The sequence below is a fragment of the Lolium rigidum genome, chromosome 6 (genome assembly GCF_022539505.1).
Source record: "Lolium rigidum isolate FL_2022 chromosome 6, APGP_CSIRO_Lrig_0.1, whole genome shotgun sequence".
In the NCBI taxonomy this organism is placed as follows: Eukaryota; Viridiplantae; Streptophyta; class Magnoliopsida; order Poales; family Poaceae; genus Lolium; species Lolium rigidum.
The window spans coordinates 70528441-70544920 of NC_061513.1; the positions used below are offsets into that span (position 1 = coordinate 70528441).

The 16480-nt window shown below is 44.6% G+C and overlaps 1 protein-coding gene across 1 annotated transcript; it reads right to left on the reverse strand.

The window, feature by feature from the left end:
- Positions 1-13126: 13126 nt before the first annotated feature.
- LOC124662780 (desmethyl-deoxy-podophyllotoxin synthase-like) lies at positions 13127-14909 on the reverse strand. Its single transcript, XM_047200575.1, has 2 exons — positions 13995-14909; positions 13127-13754 (listed from the first exon to the last, which is right to left on the reverse strand). The coding sequence occupies exons 1-2, from the start codon at positions 14907-14909 to the stop codon at positions 13140-13142; spliced, it is 1530 nt and encodes a 509-aa protein (XP_047056531.1). The 3' UTR covers positions 13127-13139.
- Positions 14910-16480: the final 1571 nt, after the last annotated feature.

A 16480-nucleotide genomic window follows, 5' to 3' on the forward strand; every position in this document is an offset into this window, starting at 1 on the left:
CCAAGGTTATTTAAATATGAACATTGAATTGTGGAGCTTGTCAACTCCGGCATTGAGGGTTCGTGTAATCCTACGCAATGGTGTTCATCATCCAACAAGAGTGTAGAGTATGCATTTATCTATTATGTTATGTGATCAAAGTTGAGAGTGTCCACTAGTGAAAGTATGATCCCTAGACCTTGTTCCTAAATACTGCTATCGCTGCTTGTTTATTGTTTTACTGCGTTACTACTGCTACCATATTACCACCATCAACTACACGCCAGCAAGATATTTTCTGGTGTCGTTACTACTGCTCATATTCATTCATACCACCTGTATTTCACTATCTCTTCGCCGAACTAGTGCACCTATTAGGTGTGTTGGGGACACAAGAGACTTCTTACTTTGTGGTTGCAGGGTTGCATGAGAGGGATATCTTTGACCTCTTCCTCCCTGAGTTCGATAAACCTTGGGTGATCCACTTAAGGGAAAACTGCTGCTGTTCTACAAACCTCTGCTCTTGGAGGCCCAACACTGTCTACAAGAATAGAAGCTCCCGTAGACATCAGCAGGCTGAGATCCGCCGGGGAAATTCCCTCCCGGAGGGGGAAATCGACGCCATCGTCACCGTCATCGAGCTGGACATCATCTCCATCACCATCATCATCATCTTCATCATCATCACCGCCGTCTCCACCGCTGCACGCCGTTACCGCTGTAACAATTTGGGTTTGATCTTGATTGTTTGATAGGGGAAACTCTCCCGGTGTTGATTTCTACTTGTTATTGATGCTATTGAGTGAAACCGTTGAACCAAGGTTTATGTTCAGATTGTTATTCATCATCATATCACCTCTGATCATGTTCCATATGATGTCTCGTGAGTAGTTCGTTTAGTTCTTGAGGACATGGGTGAAGTCTAAATGTTAGTAGTGAAGTATGGTTGAGTAATATTCAATGTTATGATATTTAAGTTGTGGTGTTATTCTTCTAGTGGTGTCGTGTGAATGTCGACTACACGACACTTCACCTTTATGGGCCTAGGGAATGCATCTTGTACTCGTTTGTCAATTGCGGGGTTGCCGGAGTGACAGAAACCTGAGCCCCCGTTGGTATATCGATGCAGGAGGGATAGCAGGATCTCGCAGTTTAAGGCTGTGGTTAGATTTATCTTAATTACTTTCTTGTAGTTGCGGATGCTTGCAAGGGGTATAATCACAAGTATGTATTAGTCCTAGGAAGGGCGGTACATTAGCATAGGTTCACCCACACAACACTTATCAAAATAATGAAGATTAATTAGCCGTATGTAGCGAAAGCACTAGACTAAAATCCCGTGTGTCCTCGAGAACATTTGGTTATTATAAGTAAACAAACCGGCTTGTCCTTTGTGCTAAAAAGGATTGGGCCACTCGCTGCAATTATTACTCTCGCACTTTACTTACTCGTACTTTATTCATCCGTTACATCAAAACCCCCTGAATACTTGTCTGTGAGCATTTACAGTGAATCCTTCATCGAAACTGCTTGTCAACACCTTCTGCTCCTCGTTGGGATCGAGATTCTTACTTATCGAAGATACTACGATACACCCCCTATACTTGTGGGTCATCAAGACTATTTTCTGGCGCCGTTGTCGGGGAGTGAAGCGCTATTGGTAAGTGGAATTGGTAAGGGAAATTTCTACTGTTGATAGGAATCAAAGCATTAAGACAGAACATCAAGATCATTAATCATGTAGGCATGTTTTCCAATTATAGTCGTACGTGCTCGCAATGAGAAACTTGCACAACATCTTTTGTCCTACCAGCCGGTGGCAGCCGGGCCTCTAGGGAATCTACTGGATATTAAGGAACTCCTTTTAATAGAGTACCGGAGCAAAGCATTTACACTCCGTGAAAACATGTGATCCTCACATCACCACCATCCCCTCCGGTTGTCCCGATTTCTATCACTTCGGGGCCTTTGGTTCCGGACAGCGACATGTGCATACAACTTGTAGATACAATCTAAGCAATAAGTATAGAGCTTAAATCTAAGATCATGCCACTCGGGCCCTAGTGACAAGCATTAAGCATAACAAGATTGCGAGCAACAATAACTTCACAAACTTTATAGATAGACTAATCATAATGTATCATCCATCGGATCCCAACAAACACAACACCGATTACATCAGATGGATCTCAATCATGTAAGGCAGCTCATGAGATCATTGTATTGAAGTACATGGGGGAGAGAATACCAACTAGCTACACCTAGAACCCGTAGTCCATGGGGGAACTACTCACGGAGCATGATGGAGGCGGTGGCGTTGATGGAGATGGCTTCGGGGCACTTCCCCGTCCCGGCGAGGTGCCGGAACGAGACTCTCGTCCCCGAAACGGAGTTTCGCGATGGTGGCGGCGCCCCTGGAGTCTTTCTGGAGTTTCGTCAATTGGTATCGCGTTTTTAGGTCGAGACGGCTTAAATAGGCGAAGATACGGAGTCGGAGGGGCCACGGGGCCACCTCACACTAGGGCGGCGCGCCCCCCTCCTAGGCCGCGCCGGCCACACGTGTGGGGCCCCCAGGGCTCCCCTCTGGTCCCCCTTTGACTTTCTGGAAGGTTCCGGGAAAAATAAGGTGTTGGGTCTTCGTTTCGTCGAATTCCGAGAATATTGCCCGAACAGCCTTTCTGGAACCAAAAACAACGAAAACAGACAAGCTGGCCCTTCGGCATCTTGTTAATAGGTTAGTTCCGGAAAATGCATAAAAATATCATAAAGTGCAAGCAAAACATGTAAGTATTGTCATAAAACAAGCATGGAACATCAGAAATTATAGGTACGTTGGAGACGTATCAACTCCCACTCAAAACAATATCCCTCGCATTGTCTTAGTGATCACACGAACCAAATCCACTACATCAAGCCCGATCATCACGAGACGAGATGTAACTTCAATGGCGAACACTCAAAGTGTTCATCATATCAATCATATGATTCATGCTCTACCTTTCGGTATCATGTGTTCCGAGACCATGTCCGTACATGCTTGGGCTCGTCAAGGCCACCTTAGTATCCGCATGTGCAAAACTGGCTTGCACCCGTTGTATGCACTTGTTGATTCTATCACACCCGATCATCACGAGATGCTTCGAAACGACAAGTCTTGGCAATGGTGCTACTAAGGATGAACACTTTATTATCTTGATATTTTAGTGAGAGGGATCATCTTATAATGCTACCGTCGCGATCTAAGCAAAATAAGATGCATAAAAGGATTAACATCACATGCAATTCATATGTGATATGATATGGCCCTTTTGTCTTTGCGCCTTTGATCTTCATCTCCAAAGCACGGACATGATCTCCATCATCAACGGGCATGATCTCCATCATCGTCGGTGTAACGTCAAGGTCAATGGCGCCGTCTTCATGATTGTACTCCCGTGTAGCAACTATTACAACTTCTTTGAAATACTACTCAACATGAAATTTAAAGACAACCATAAGGCTCCTGCCGGTTGCCACAATACAATAATGATCATCTCATACATATTCATCATCACATTATGGCCATATCACATCACCAAACCCTGCAAAACAAGTTAGACGTCTCTAATTTGGTTTGCATATTTTACGTGGTTTAGGGTTTTCGAGTAAGATCTAATCTACCTACGAACATGAACCACAATGGTGATACTAGTGTTGTAAATAGAAGAGTAAATTGAATCTTCACTATAGTAGGAGAGACAGACACCCGCAAAGCCACTTATGCAATACAAGTTGCATGTCGAGCGTGGAGCAAATCTCATGAACGCGGTCATGTAAAGTTAGCCCGAGCCGCTTCATCCCACTATGCCACAAAGATGCAAAGTACTCAAACTAAAGACAACATAAGCATCAACGCCCACAAAACCATTGTGTTCTACTCGTGCAACCATCTATGCATAGACACGGCTCTGATACCACTGTAGGGATACGTTGCATAGTAAACAAAAAATTTCCTACCGCGAGAACGCAAACCAAGCCAAGATGCAATCTAGAAGATGGGAGCAACGAGGAGATGATCGAGACTCACCCTTGAAGATTTCCAAAGCCTACAAGATGAGGCTCTTGTTGCTGCGGTAGACGATCACTTGCCGCTTGCAACAGCGTAGAAGATCTTGATCACGGTGCCACGATCGGGCAGCACCTCCGTACTCGGTCACATGTTCGGTGTTGATGAAGACGACGTCCTTCTCCCCATTCCAGCGGGCAGCGGAAGTAGTAGCTCCTCCTTGAATCCGGCAGCACGACGGCGTGGTGGCGGTGGCGATGGAGAACTCCGGCGGAGCTTCGCTAAGCGTTGCGGGTGAGGTGGAGGAGGTGGGGCGGCTAGGGTATGGGAGAGGGGGGCGCCGGCCACTATGGGGTGCGGCCACCTTGTGGTGTTGGGGTGGCCGGCCCCCTCCCCTTGTCCCTCATTATATAGGTGGAACACCCAAGAGTTGGTCTACAAGTCTTCGAATAAGACCCCAAACCAAAACCTTCCATATGACATGAAACCTACCCAAGATGGGATTCCCACTTGAGGTGGGACTCCCACCTTTCCTTGGGAGGGGGTGGCCGGCCACCTTAGGTGGAGTCCACCTAGGACTCCACCCCCTAGGGTTGGCCGGCCATGGTGGTGGAGTCCCTTCGGGACTCCGCCTTCCAAAGTGATTTCTTCCGAACTTTTCTAGAACCTTCTAGAACCTTCCATAAATGCATCGGATCATTTCCAAACTTGGAATATGACTTCCTATATATGAATCTTACTCTCCGGACCATTCCGGAACTCCTCGTGATGTCCGGGATCTCATCCGAGACTTCGAACAATACTTCGAACTCCATTCCATATTCAAGTTCTACTATTACAACATCAAACCTTAAGTGTGTCACCCTACGGTTCGTGAACTATGTGGACATGGGTGAGAACTCTCTCCGCCCAATAACCAATAGCGGGATCTGGAGATCCATAATGGCTCCCACATATTCAACGATGACTTAGTGATCGAATGAACCATTCACATACGATACCAATTCCCTTTGTCACGCGATATTTTACTTGTCCGAGGTTTGATCATCGGTATCACTCTATACCTTTGTTCAACCTCGTCTCCTGACAAGTACTCTTTACTCGTACCGTGGTATGTGGTCTCTTATGAACTTATTCATATGCTTGCAAGACATTAGACGACATTCCACCGAGAGGGCCCAGAGTATATCTATCTGTCATCGGGATGGACAAATCCCACTTGTTGATCCATATGCCTCAACTCATACTTTCCGGATACTTAATCCCACCTTTATAACCACCCATTTACGCGATGGCGTTTGATGTAATCAAAGTACCTTTCCGGTATAAGTGATTTACATGATCTCATGGTCGAAAGGACTAGGTAACTATGTATTGAAAGCTTATAGCAAATAACTTAATGACGTGATCTTATGCTACACTTAATTGGGTGTGTCCATTACATCATTCATATAATGATATAACCTTGTTATTAATAACATCCAATGTTCATGATTATGAAACTAACCATCTATTAATCAACAAGCTAGTTAAGAGGCTTACTAGGGACTCTTTGTTGTTTACATATCACACATGTATTAATGTTTCGGTTAATACAATTATAGCATGGTATATAAACATTTATCATAAACATAAAGATATATAATAACCACTTTTATTATTGCCTCTTGGGCATATCTCCAACACCCCCTTCTTTACTTAATTAATTAGTTTTTATTACATGTTTTCAGGAGTGACATATGGCGGACGATAGAGCCGACCCGATTGTGGGAAACTATGATGCGGATGCTGAAGAACATATAATGGGCATCATAAACGGCGATATTCCTTATGTGCCGGCCAAAGAAGATGAAGAAGAGGATGTTTCTTCTTATCTGAACCTTGACGGTGAAGGTGCAGGTCGCCAACAAGGTGATGACGAAGGAACGGACATTGTCGATGGAGGTCAACCGTCGACAAACGACGATCTCGAATTGCAAGTAGCAACCACCTCTGGCGAGGTATATATATACATTGAGCCTCTAGCGACTCTCTTTCTTATTTTAGCCCTCGGCCGGATCGTCAAAAAAATCGAGTACGACGTCAAAGCGTGGAGCAACCAAGACGATGAAACCAGGAGAAACATATAACATCGATGTTGTCAGTGCAACCGGCAGGCCGCTGCAGCCCGAAAAGCATTATACAAAGTTCATCAACCAATGCGGATTCGTTGTTAGAGACAACGTCCCGATCACCGTCCATGAATGGAATGAGCCAAAGAAGGCACGTGTTGGTTTCAGTTTTTTCCACAAGAGAACGAAGAAGGATTGCTGGAGAAAGCTTATGGAGCATTTCACTCTACCTCTGGAATTCAACAAATACGATGAATTCGGTAACGAGATTCCGGATGGACGTAAGAGGAGGAGGCTAGCCAAAGAGTTCGCTCTTCAGAAGATGGGCGAAGCATTCCGGACCTTCAAGAAAAATTTACGCCGTGACTTTATCTCCCAAAAAAAGACTCCGGATTTCAATGGACAATATGAGAAACTGAAAAATGATTGGCCCGAATTTTTCAAGCAAAATCAATCGGATAATTTCAAGGCCATATCGGAAAAAAAATAAGGAAAATGCGGCTAAGAAAGTGTACAATCATATTATGGGGCCAGGAGGATACCGCCTTTCAGAGTCTAAGTGGCAGAAGATGGAGGACAACCTGAGGGAGCGAGGAATCCCTCTAGGTACAGAGGGATGGGACCCAAGGGCCAAAAGCTGGTGGTACGGGTATGGGGGATCGCTAGACCCGGTGACAGGGGAGTGTGTTCACCGGAAGAAAGCGTTTAAACCCACCCAAGCCCTTATTGACGCAATAACTGATGCTCAAGAGGGGAAGATCAAGTTCAACAGAGAGAACGACGCACTGACAAAAGCCCTCTGGAATCGTGAACACCCAGGACGTGTACGAGGCAAAGGCACCATTCTGTGGTCCGTCGGGTTTTCCCAGGACGATGACCCGTATGGTTACAGAAGCCGTAAGAGAATGACGGATCGGGATGCAGATTTTATGGGAAAGTTGGCATTGGAACTCGATGAGGTGAAGCAAATGGTGCATGTACTAGTACAAGAAAGATCGGCAGCTGGGACGCATGAAGATCATGCAGCGGATCTCGGAAGCCAGCAGCGGAGAAGCAGCGTGGCTTCCACTGAGGCCCCGGCTGGTGCTAATGCACCCTTCACCTCGGCTGGTGCTAATGCATCGACGATCGAGATTCATGCACGAGAGCCTCACTACCCCGTGGATGATGTAAATGCGATGAAAGAATGTGATCTGCATTATCCAGTGGGGAACATTTCCACGAAGGTAGCTATCGATAGTGCTTTACCCTGTACACCTGGAGCACTCCACCACAACAACCCCATTCAAGATGGCTATGCTCGTGTCACGGTGGAGGACATAGTCCAAGGGTTTGAGGACTTGGAGATTGACTATGCTACACCCGAATGGGAGAGAAGACTTGGAGATGTCAAGCGCCAGTTCATTCTATGGAAAAAGAAGTACATAGTGTTTCCAGGCGAGGCGCCAAGGCCAACAAGTCCACCCCCCTCCGGTGGTGGTGGTGGTGGTGGTGGTGGCGGCGGTGGTGGTGGTGGTTCACCTACACCTCCTTCATGTCAGCCGACGCCGCCCCCCAATCCACCTCCGGCGGGTAAGCAGCCGCCACCCCCAATCCGCCTCCAGTGGGTACGCCGCCCCCCAATCCACCTCCGGCGAAGAAGCAGAAGTAGGCGGACAGCAAGGCAACCTCCTCCTGGGCTATTAACCCGGACCCTTATGTACCTAAGACTACAAAGGTACCGGAGCCATCACTGAAGCCTCTCCTGCCAAGGCCTTGGGAACTAAGTGAAGAGCAAACCAACTTGGTCGCGGTTGGTCAGTATGAGAAATGGAAGGCGGATATGAAGGCGAAAAAAGAGCCTGAGCCCAAGCCAGCATTAACAAATGTTCTAATATCACATAGGCCACGATAAGAGGATCCACCAAAAGTGCAAGGAAAAACAGGCTTGCCCACATTTTTTTGCTTTAACTATACCTTCTACGAATTGTGAGGCTTTGGAATCGAGCTCAACTACGTTGTAGTGTGAATATATATCTAAAATACCTTCCTTAGTTACCTCACCATCCTCATTGCAACTTCATAAGTAGGTTCCTCATTACTAAATTTTACCTCTAGTGCTCTTACCTCTTTTACCCAATCTTCTTTTTGTTCTGCAAGGATTTGAGATCTAATGTGCCTTGCCGCTATCATTGGGAAAGGGAGCGGCTCATTGTAAGGTGTCCTTTCAACAGGTGCCACTTTGGATACTTCAGCTTCAACTTGTGTTGCTTCAATGATTTGAGGTGGCAGAGTGTAATGAAGTCATTCCTTCTAAGGTGCTTCAGTAGATTTTGTAAAAGCTTGAAGAACATCTAATACCATAACATCATCAAGATTAAGCTCATTAGCAGGTTTTTTTTATTTTCCAGTGTTTTATAATAATTTAAACAATCATATTCAATTTCTATTTCTCCCTCACTTCCAAGATCAAAGCCCCATGATTCTCTATTTCTATGAACTTTGTCTAGGCGTACCCAAGCTTGTTCGGGGTGAGTTCCATAAAAGATACACCGGATAACAAATCTAATTCCCTTTATTATCTTGTTCAAGTCCTCCATAAAAGGCATGTAAAACATACCAAGGTGGTAAATCATTATAGGGACATCTTTGAACTGTACCTTTAAACCTGAGGTAGGCTCTCATTAAACTTTTGTCGCGAAGATTCTTGAAATTGATATAAATCTTCTTCTTCAGCGGACTTAACTTTGGGATAGAATCGAAATATAAATTCCTTCATAAGATTCTCCCAAGTATCAATCTTTTCTACAGAGCAAGTTCTATACCAGGATAATGCAGTGTTGGTTAGAGATTGACTAAACAATTTAAGTTTTAATTCATCATCAGTGTAGTTTCTCAATTTAATTGCCCAACACAAATCAGTAAAGGAATGTAAATGATTATAAGGATCCTCATCGGGATCATCTCCTGCAAAGCTCTTCTCTTTCATAATAGCAATAAAGCGTGGATGAATCGCATACTCCACGTCACTCCCATTTGGGAATTCTTTAACAAACCCTAGGTTGAATCTTCCGAGGTATTCAGCTGTATCAAGCTTATTCATAAGCCCAAGAGTAGCCATGGTGTTACCTGAAACTATTTTACAATTTTAGTTAAAACACTAATAAATAAGCAACTTGGAACAAAGACCAAAAGCACTGAGCTCCCCGGCAACGGCACTAGAAAATAGCTTGATAACTGCAAAAACATAGATCAATTGTAGCTAGTTTCGAAATAAGAGCATCAAACCACGAGGAGCTACTAGTAAGGTTCTTAATGCCCCTTGCTACTATCTACTAAAGATTACTTATAAATTGTTTTTTATTCTCAAAATGTTTAAAGGGGGTGTTGTAAATAGTTGAATATAAAGTAAATAAAGGAGTTAAAGCGTTATATGAACTGGATTGAAACTTAATAAGACAAAGTGTTCTCAGGGATTATTGGATCCACATCTAGCATTAGGATTCATGTTAATCAAGATAAAGTATGCTTTTAATCATATTATGTGCGGGAGAGCTCCGTAATAAGATACGCCTAGAAAGCCCATCGCATCTCTAAATAACCACAGTAGGTAGTCTTCTGCAAGCCACATATTGACTATGGCTGTTAAGGGTTTTACCCCGTGGTTATTGATATGAGCTTGGTGACTCCCTCTTGTCCCCCTCATCCACGTGTTAAAGTGTCGATACTGTAATGTCACTTCTTGCCGTTCACTTTACTATACTTCAAAGGGTAGTTCCCTCTCGAGACCATAAGGAAAATATTACATGGTGCACAACACATAATATCAAGAGAGAGAACTAACACACATTAATACTTAAAACCATAAATCATCTTGGATTCATCTCATATTCATGTTAGGGTTTATCCATCTCCCCAAGAACTAATTGTACTACTCACACATGGAAGCAATCAAGAATATCATCATAATCTTATGGAGGGGATTAAAGGAATGGAATGAATTCGAATACAAATTCACAATAACAATCAAGATTACAACTATGGTTGGAGGTGGATGATGATGATGGTGCAGTGGTTGATGATGATGAAGGGGATGATGCCTTGTCCTCCGAGGATATACGTAGCAACCCGGATGTTGCCTTCTCCAAAATTCCTTCTCTAGATCTAATATGGGGTGGTGTTTCTCTATTTTACGGAGCTGTGTGGCTCAGATCTCTGCGTTGTCTGCGTCTGGTGAAAGTATTTAACGAGGCGATGCTTCTGGCAGGCCGTACGGGCGGACATTACGGGTGGGCCTTGCCCGTACCGATGCCCGTTAAAGTTACTGGTAGTTGTCCTTACATTGTGCTTTCATCCAGGTGCATAATTAAGTGCTCAAATGATTTCTACCACGTTAAATACCAGAAAATAACAGTTTTGGTTGATATTTTATCATTGCCTTATTATTTCAGGATCCTGTGTAGACAAGCATAAAAGGGCGCGGTAGCGCGGTGAAATACAAAAATCCTACTACTACTCAATGATAACTCAATGAAATAACGATGTAAAAAACATGCTAAAAATGCACTCATCAGTAACTAAAGTAAAGTAAACTAAACTAAACAACTGAAATAAACTAAATAAAAGCGGTAAAAGTTTGTTTGTTTTGGGGTTTTGAGTGAAAATAAGAAAGAAAATTATTTTTGTATTTTCGGATTAAAATAGCGCTGCAAATAGAAAGTAAGATAAAAGTGATGGAAAGGTGTTTCTTATGATTAAAATTGGACCGGGGTTCATGGGTTCACTTGAGTATTCTCTCTTTTAAGTTGTAGTGGACAATAACAATTCAATAAGACATGGATAAAATAACTTTAACATGTATAAGATAAGCATACATATGTGCATCACGTCCCAACATAGAGATGATGCAGCGCATCTCTCTTACACTCCACAAGATAGGAATAACTTCAAGCAATCTTGTATTAAGAATTAACAGATTATGGCTATAAGTATTTTGACATGATGTTTGAATATTAAATATGCTACCTTGAACAAACAAGATCATTACTTTTATCACGTAATGCATAGCACATGCATTCACTTTATCCCTAGTGAGATAGCAAAAGAAAAGGAAAAGCCACGATAGATCATGAATTTGTTGTCATTATTTAATAACTAAAGCCATGCTATTCCATCTAACACACACATCACCCCACACACGTTCTTGCATACAAGTTGGATCAGAAGCAATAATTAAGAACGGGGTACATAATATATATATATCTATCAATACATCTTGCAAAAAGTATATAAAAATCTCATAGTATCATATCATAGAATAAAGATCCACCACATAGGTATTACAAATATAACCACAATCATGTTGGGAAGCTCATATGGTACTAAGAACTATGAAGAACATGCGAGAAATAGATCAAACTACTGCCACAAAACCCGTAGTCCAGAGGTGGACTACTCCCCTTTGATCATGGTGATGCTGAGGAAGATGTTGGAGAAGGTGGAGATCCCTCTGGTGGCGGCTTCGATGAAGTTTCCCCCTCCAATCTTCGTTGTTGCATCCTCCATTTTCGTGTTTCTGTGTTTATGAGGCACTCTCTTACCGAGAATCCTTGGGGGGTCGTATATATAGTGGGTTTTAGGTCAAAATACGTCGGTGTGCGAAAGAATCAAGCGATTTGGATGATCGACAGCCAAAAGAGAGGGGGTAGCAATCCCTACACGAGGATAAGGAATTGCATGAAGAAATAAGTTGGCCTTCCTGCTAAGAGTGACTCCAAAGACTTCTGTCATGTCCATTTTTTCTGGTTCAACTCCTTCGGGCAGATCCCAATCAAAATGGTAAAGAAGGCTAGCCAATCCTATACCCAGACATATCCTCCTCCCAACCCCGAACGGAGTGAACTCAAAGTCCATACCTGTAAAATCGACATCGTTGTTGCCTTCGAACCTCTCCGGCCTGAACATCTCTGGCTCATCCCAGTATTTCGGATCCCTAGAGATCGCACAAACATTAGTGAGTACAATTACCCCTAGTGGCATGTCATATCCATGAATCTTGTAATATTGCATGCACACTCTAGGAAAGAACAGGGCAGGAGGGTGCAGCCGCAACGTCTCCTTGATTGTTGCCCTGAGGTAGTGCTTGTCCTTTAGCATGGACTCTTGTATTGTGGCTTGACCTGCGAGAACATGTCGTGTATCTGATTGCACCTTGTGCATCACCATTGGGTTTGCCACCACTTCGGCCATCGCCCATTGCAGAGTAGTTGATGTGGTGTCGAGTGCTGCACCGAAGACATCCTGGGGAAATAATTCATGAACATAAATAAAATAAGGTGTAACTCATATAGTCATTTTTCTGTTTTTTTCTTATACATATTTCCTCTATGCCAAAATATAGCCAAAATCACACCATGTGAAGTTTGACCAACTCTTTGGCTTGGACGTCCTTATTTTGGTTTCGGAGAAAAGGTGGCACGATATGATGGTGCGTAATCAGCGGAGAAGGTTCGAGTTTCACAGACATCGAGATCTTACTATCAGCACTACCCTTATGACTCCGTCGCTAAGAGAAATTTGGATGTCGCCTTCTTTCTAGATCCTCAACAACACGTCGACCAGGTTATGTTCATTGTCTCCATCTATGGACACCCTCCTCTCCTGGTGAGTTTTGAGGATGTTATCCATGAGCTTGAACATCTCTTGACGTATAAAACGTGCACATACTACCTAAAAAGTGGTATATATAATACCAAAATATTCTTACATACTTCATACTATATGTATATACTATTCGCTATGACCAAAACTACCTAGATTATGTGAAACACAGGTGGGAGTAACTACATCCGAGTGTAGTATGAATATTTCTATATAGGATATACATATATTGAACCATATTCGGTGGAAGCACACAATATAGTGATATAGATTACATATTAGTGCTTAATATATACATATATAAGTCGCATGCCTATGTTTTAAGAGCATGTGATTTAACACATCTTATCCATCTAGAGGTGCATCTACACAGGAACATAAGGAATTGGATGCAGAAATAGGTTGGCCTTCCTGCTAAGAGTGACTCCAAACACCTCTGTCATGTCCATTTTTCCTGGTTCAACTCCTTTGGGCAGATCCAAATCAAAATGGTAAAGAAGGCTAGCCAGAGCTATCTCAATACTTGCATGGGCAAATCCTATACCCGGACATATCCTCCTCCCAACCCCGAACGGAGTGAACTCAAAGTCCATACCTCTAAAATCGACATCGTTGTTGCCTTCGAACCTCTCCGGCATGAACATCTCTGGCTCATCCCAGTATTTCGGGTCCCTAGAGATCGCCCATACATTAGTGAGTACAATTGCCCCTCGTGGCACATCATATCCATGAAACTTGTAATCTTGCAGGCACAATCTAGGAAAGAACGGGGCAGGGGGGTGCAGCCGCAACGTCTCCTTGATTGTTGCCCTGAGGTAGTGCATGTCCTTTAGCATAGACTCTTGTATTGTGGCTTCACCTGCGAGAACACGTCGTGTCTCTAATTGCACCTTGTGCATCACAATTGGGTTTGCCACCAGTTCGGCCATCGCCCATTGCAGAGTAGTTGATGTGGTGTCGAGTGCTGCACCGAAGACATCCTGGGGAAATAATTCATGAGCATAAATAAAATAAGGTGTAACTAATATGGTCATTTTTTTCTGTTTTTCTTCTTATACATATTTCCTCTATGCCAAAATATAGTCAAAATCACACCATGTAAAGTTTGACCAACTATTCAGCTTGGACGTTCTTCTTTTGGTTCCAGAGTAAAGGTGGCATGATGTGATGGTGCGTAATCAGCGGTAAAGGTTCGAGTTTCAGAGACATCGGGATCTTACTATCAGCACTGCCCTTATGACTCCGTCGGTAAGGGAAACTCGGATGTCGCCTTCTTTCTGGATCCTCAACAACACGTCGACCAGGTCATGTTCATCGTCTCCATCTGTGGATGCCCTCCTCTCCTGATGAGTTTTGAGGATGTTATCCATGAGCTTGAACATCTCTTGACGGTGCCGCTCCGCCTTCCCGCTGCCGCGTGGCAGAAGCCGCACGAGCCGCGACGAAGGGAAGAGGTCCCTGAGGTCGAACAGCGACGCCAGGCTCACTCCTTGCTTGACGATCTTCATGAACGCGGCTCTGTCTGGTAGCCTGTCACCGAAGATGGCGCGCACGGCCGAGTCTGTCATGAACTCGTCGAGCAGCTCGCCCACGTTCACGAGTCCGCCACCAGACGAGGATGACTTCGCCTGAACGGAGGATACAAGGCGGGCCGCCTCCTCCTCACGGATGCGTTGAAATGACCCAATGCGCCGTGCGCTGAGCAGCTCTGTCATGAGGATCCGGCGAAGCAGGCGCCAGTGATCACCATATGGCGCAAATATGACCCCTTGGCCATGCCTGGAGAGCTCGTCGATGCCCGGGCTACTTAGCCGCTCCGAGAAGAGGGCCTCGTTGCCCTTGTAGATCTCCCTCACGGCCTCGGCGGAGGAGACGACGATGGCCACGCGCTCGCACACCCGGAGCAGCATCAGCGGGCCGTGGCGGAGGGAGAGGTCGCGGATAGTGCGGTGCGGGAGCCCCCGCAGCAGGTGGTGCAGGCTGCCGATGACCGGCAGCTGCCACGGGCCGGGAGGCAGCCTCAAGCGGCGATGCTTGGTGCCGCTGCTGAAAACGGCGCGTAGGACGGCATAGAAGAGGAGAGCCAAGAAGAGGCATAATAAGCATAAATCGTAGTACGGCACCGTGGACTTCATGGGCGGGGAATGGCGGGAGAGTGATGGTTGTGCAGAGTGCAGACTAGCAGGCGAACAACACCTACGTATATATAGGAGCAACCCAAAACTGTTTTCGGTGCGGCGATAGTGATCGTCACCCAACTTGTGGCACACCGGATCAAATACGTGCTCTACAATTCAAGGAAGGAAAAAAAATCGGGCCAAACACGTACGAGACTCCACGGCAGCCCCTAAAGGTTATACAGTTTGCGTACGTCTAGGATTAATGCAGCACTCCGTACACCCTTCAAACACATATTAAGAGATGAGATCGCTCTAATTCCTCAATCCTCATTAACGATTAGTTAAGTCGCACCTAAAAACGACTAATTAAGTCATATCTAGCCTGTATTAGCCCCTATGGCTAAATTGAACACGTATAGATCCATGCGTATATCATCCATATATGTATGAAATTGGTGATGATGAGGAAATACAAGAAACCACAAACGTCGAGAGGGAGAACCAGAGCACTCCGCGTCATCCTACATGGGCGACTCGGGCGGCAGAAACATTAGCCGCCAGTCTCGGCTGCAACTGGCAAAGCCCGTGCGGCAGAGGGCGGCAGCAAGGACTTCGTCTCGCGGCGCCGGGGCAGGCACGGCGGGCTCTTCTGCTGGTCTGAGGTCGGAGCTGCTGGGCTGGCTGGGATCGGCGCTGCCAGATCTAGCGTTCATGCCGAGGCAGCAGCCCGCGAAGGTGGTTCTGTGGCGCGAGGTGCTCTCGAGCCTCCGTGCCCACAATACGCGGGTCGGGTTAGCGCGATATTTTTGTTCTCATGATAATGCTGGTGGAAGTGGGACAGTTCCCGAACATAAGATCTATGTCAACTAGTTAATCATAAATTTCCCGTAAAACTAATTACATGCCAGATGCAGTAATTTCAGGAGAAATGGTTTGAAAGGTATGACTAATTGAAACATAGGGTAGCTAAAGACGCTGCATTTTGTATTTACTGTTTTCTCTTTAAGTAATCATCACGAGCAGAAAGTCAACTTTTTGGCCTGCACCAGATCTTTATTTGTGTAATGGAGTGGCTTGTACGGGGTGCTTGGCTTTGTCATAATTATGATTCTACAGTAAAATCACAATGAAAACGGTTTCACTAACGGAAACCTAACAAGATTATACAAGAGATCTGATGCAGGCCAAAAATTGACTTTCGAATATTTCCTAAATTTTGCGGCCAAAAATAACTCTTCTATGTGTACAGTGTACAACAGTTTTGCGTCGGACGTCCATTGGATGCAGCGCCTGGCCCTTTGATAAAAAAGCTGCAACAATGTTGTCCAACAGATTATAGGATCGGACAAAAATTGTATGCAAGGCAATTTCGAAGTTAAGCAGGCGTGCACGGTGCACGTGCTTTTGTAATTGGTCAACCATATATTGGTGTGTGTTTCTGTAGATGAACAATAGATGTGGTTGCATCAACACTGTAGGATGTCCTCGTCATCAGTAAAGGTCGCATGGAAATAGCTCAGACTTTATTTCCATATATAGTATCAGAACAATGACACAATACGCATAATTAACTTCAGATTTTCTAT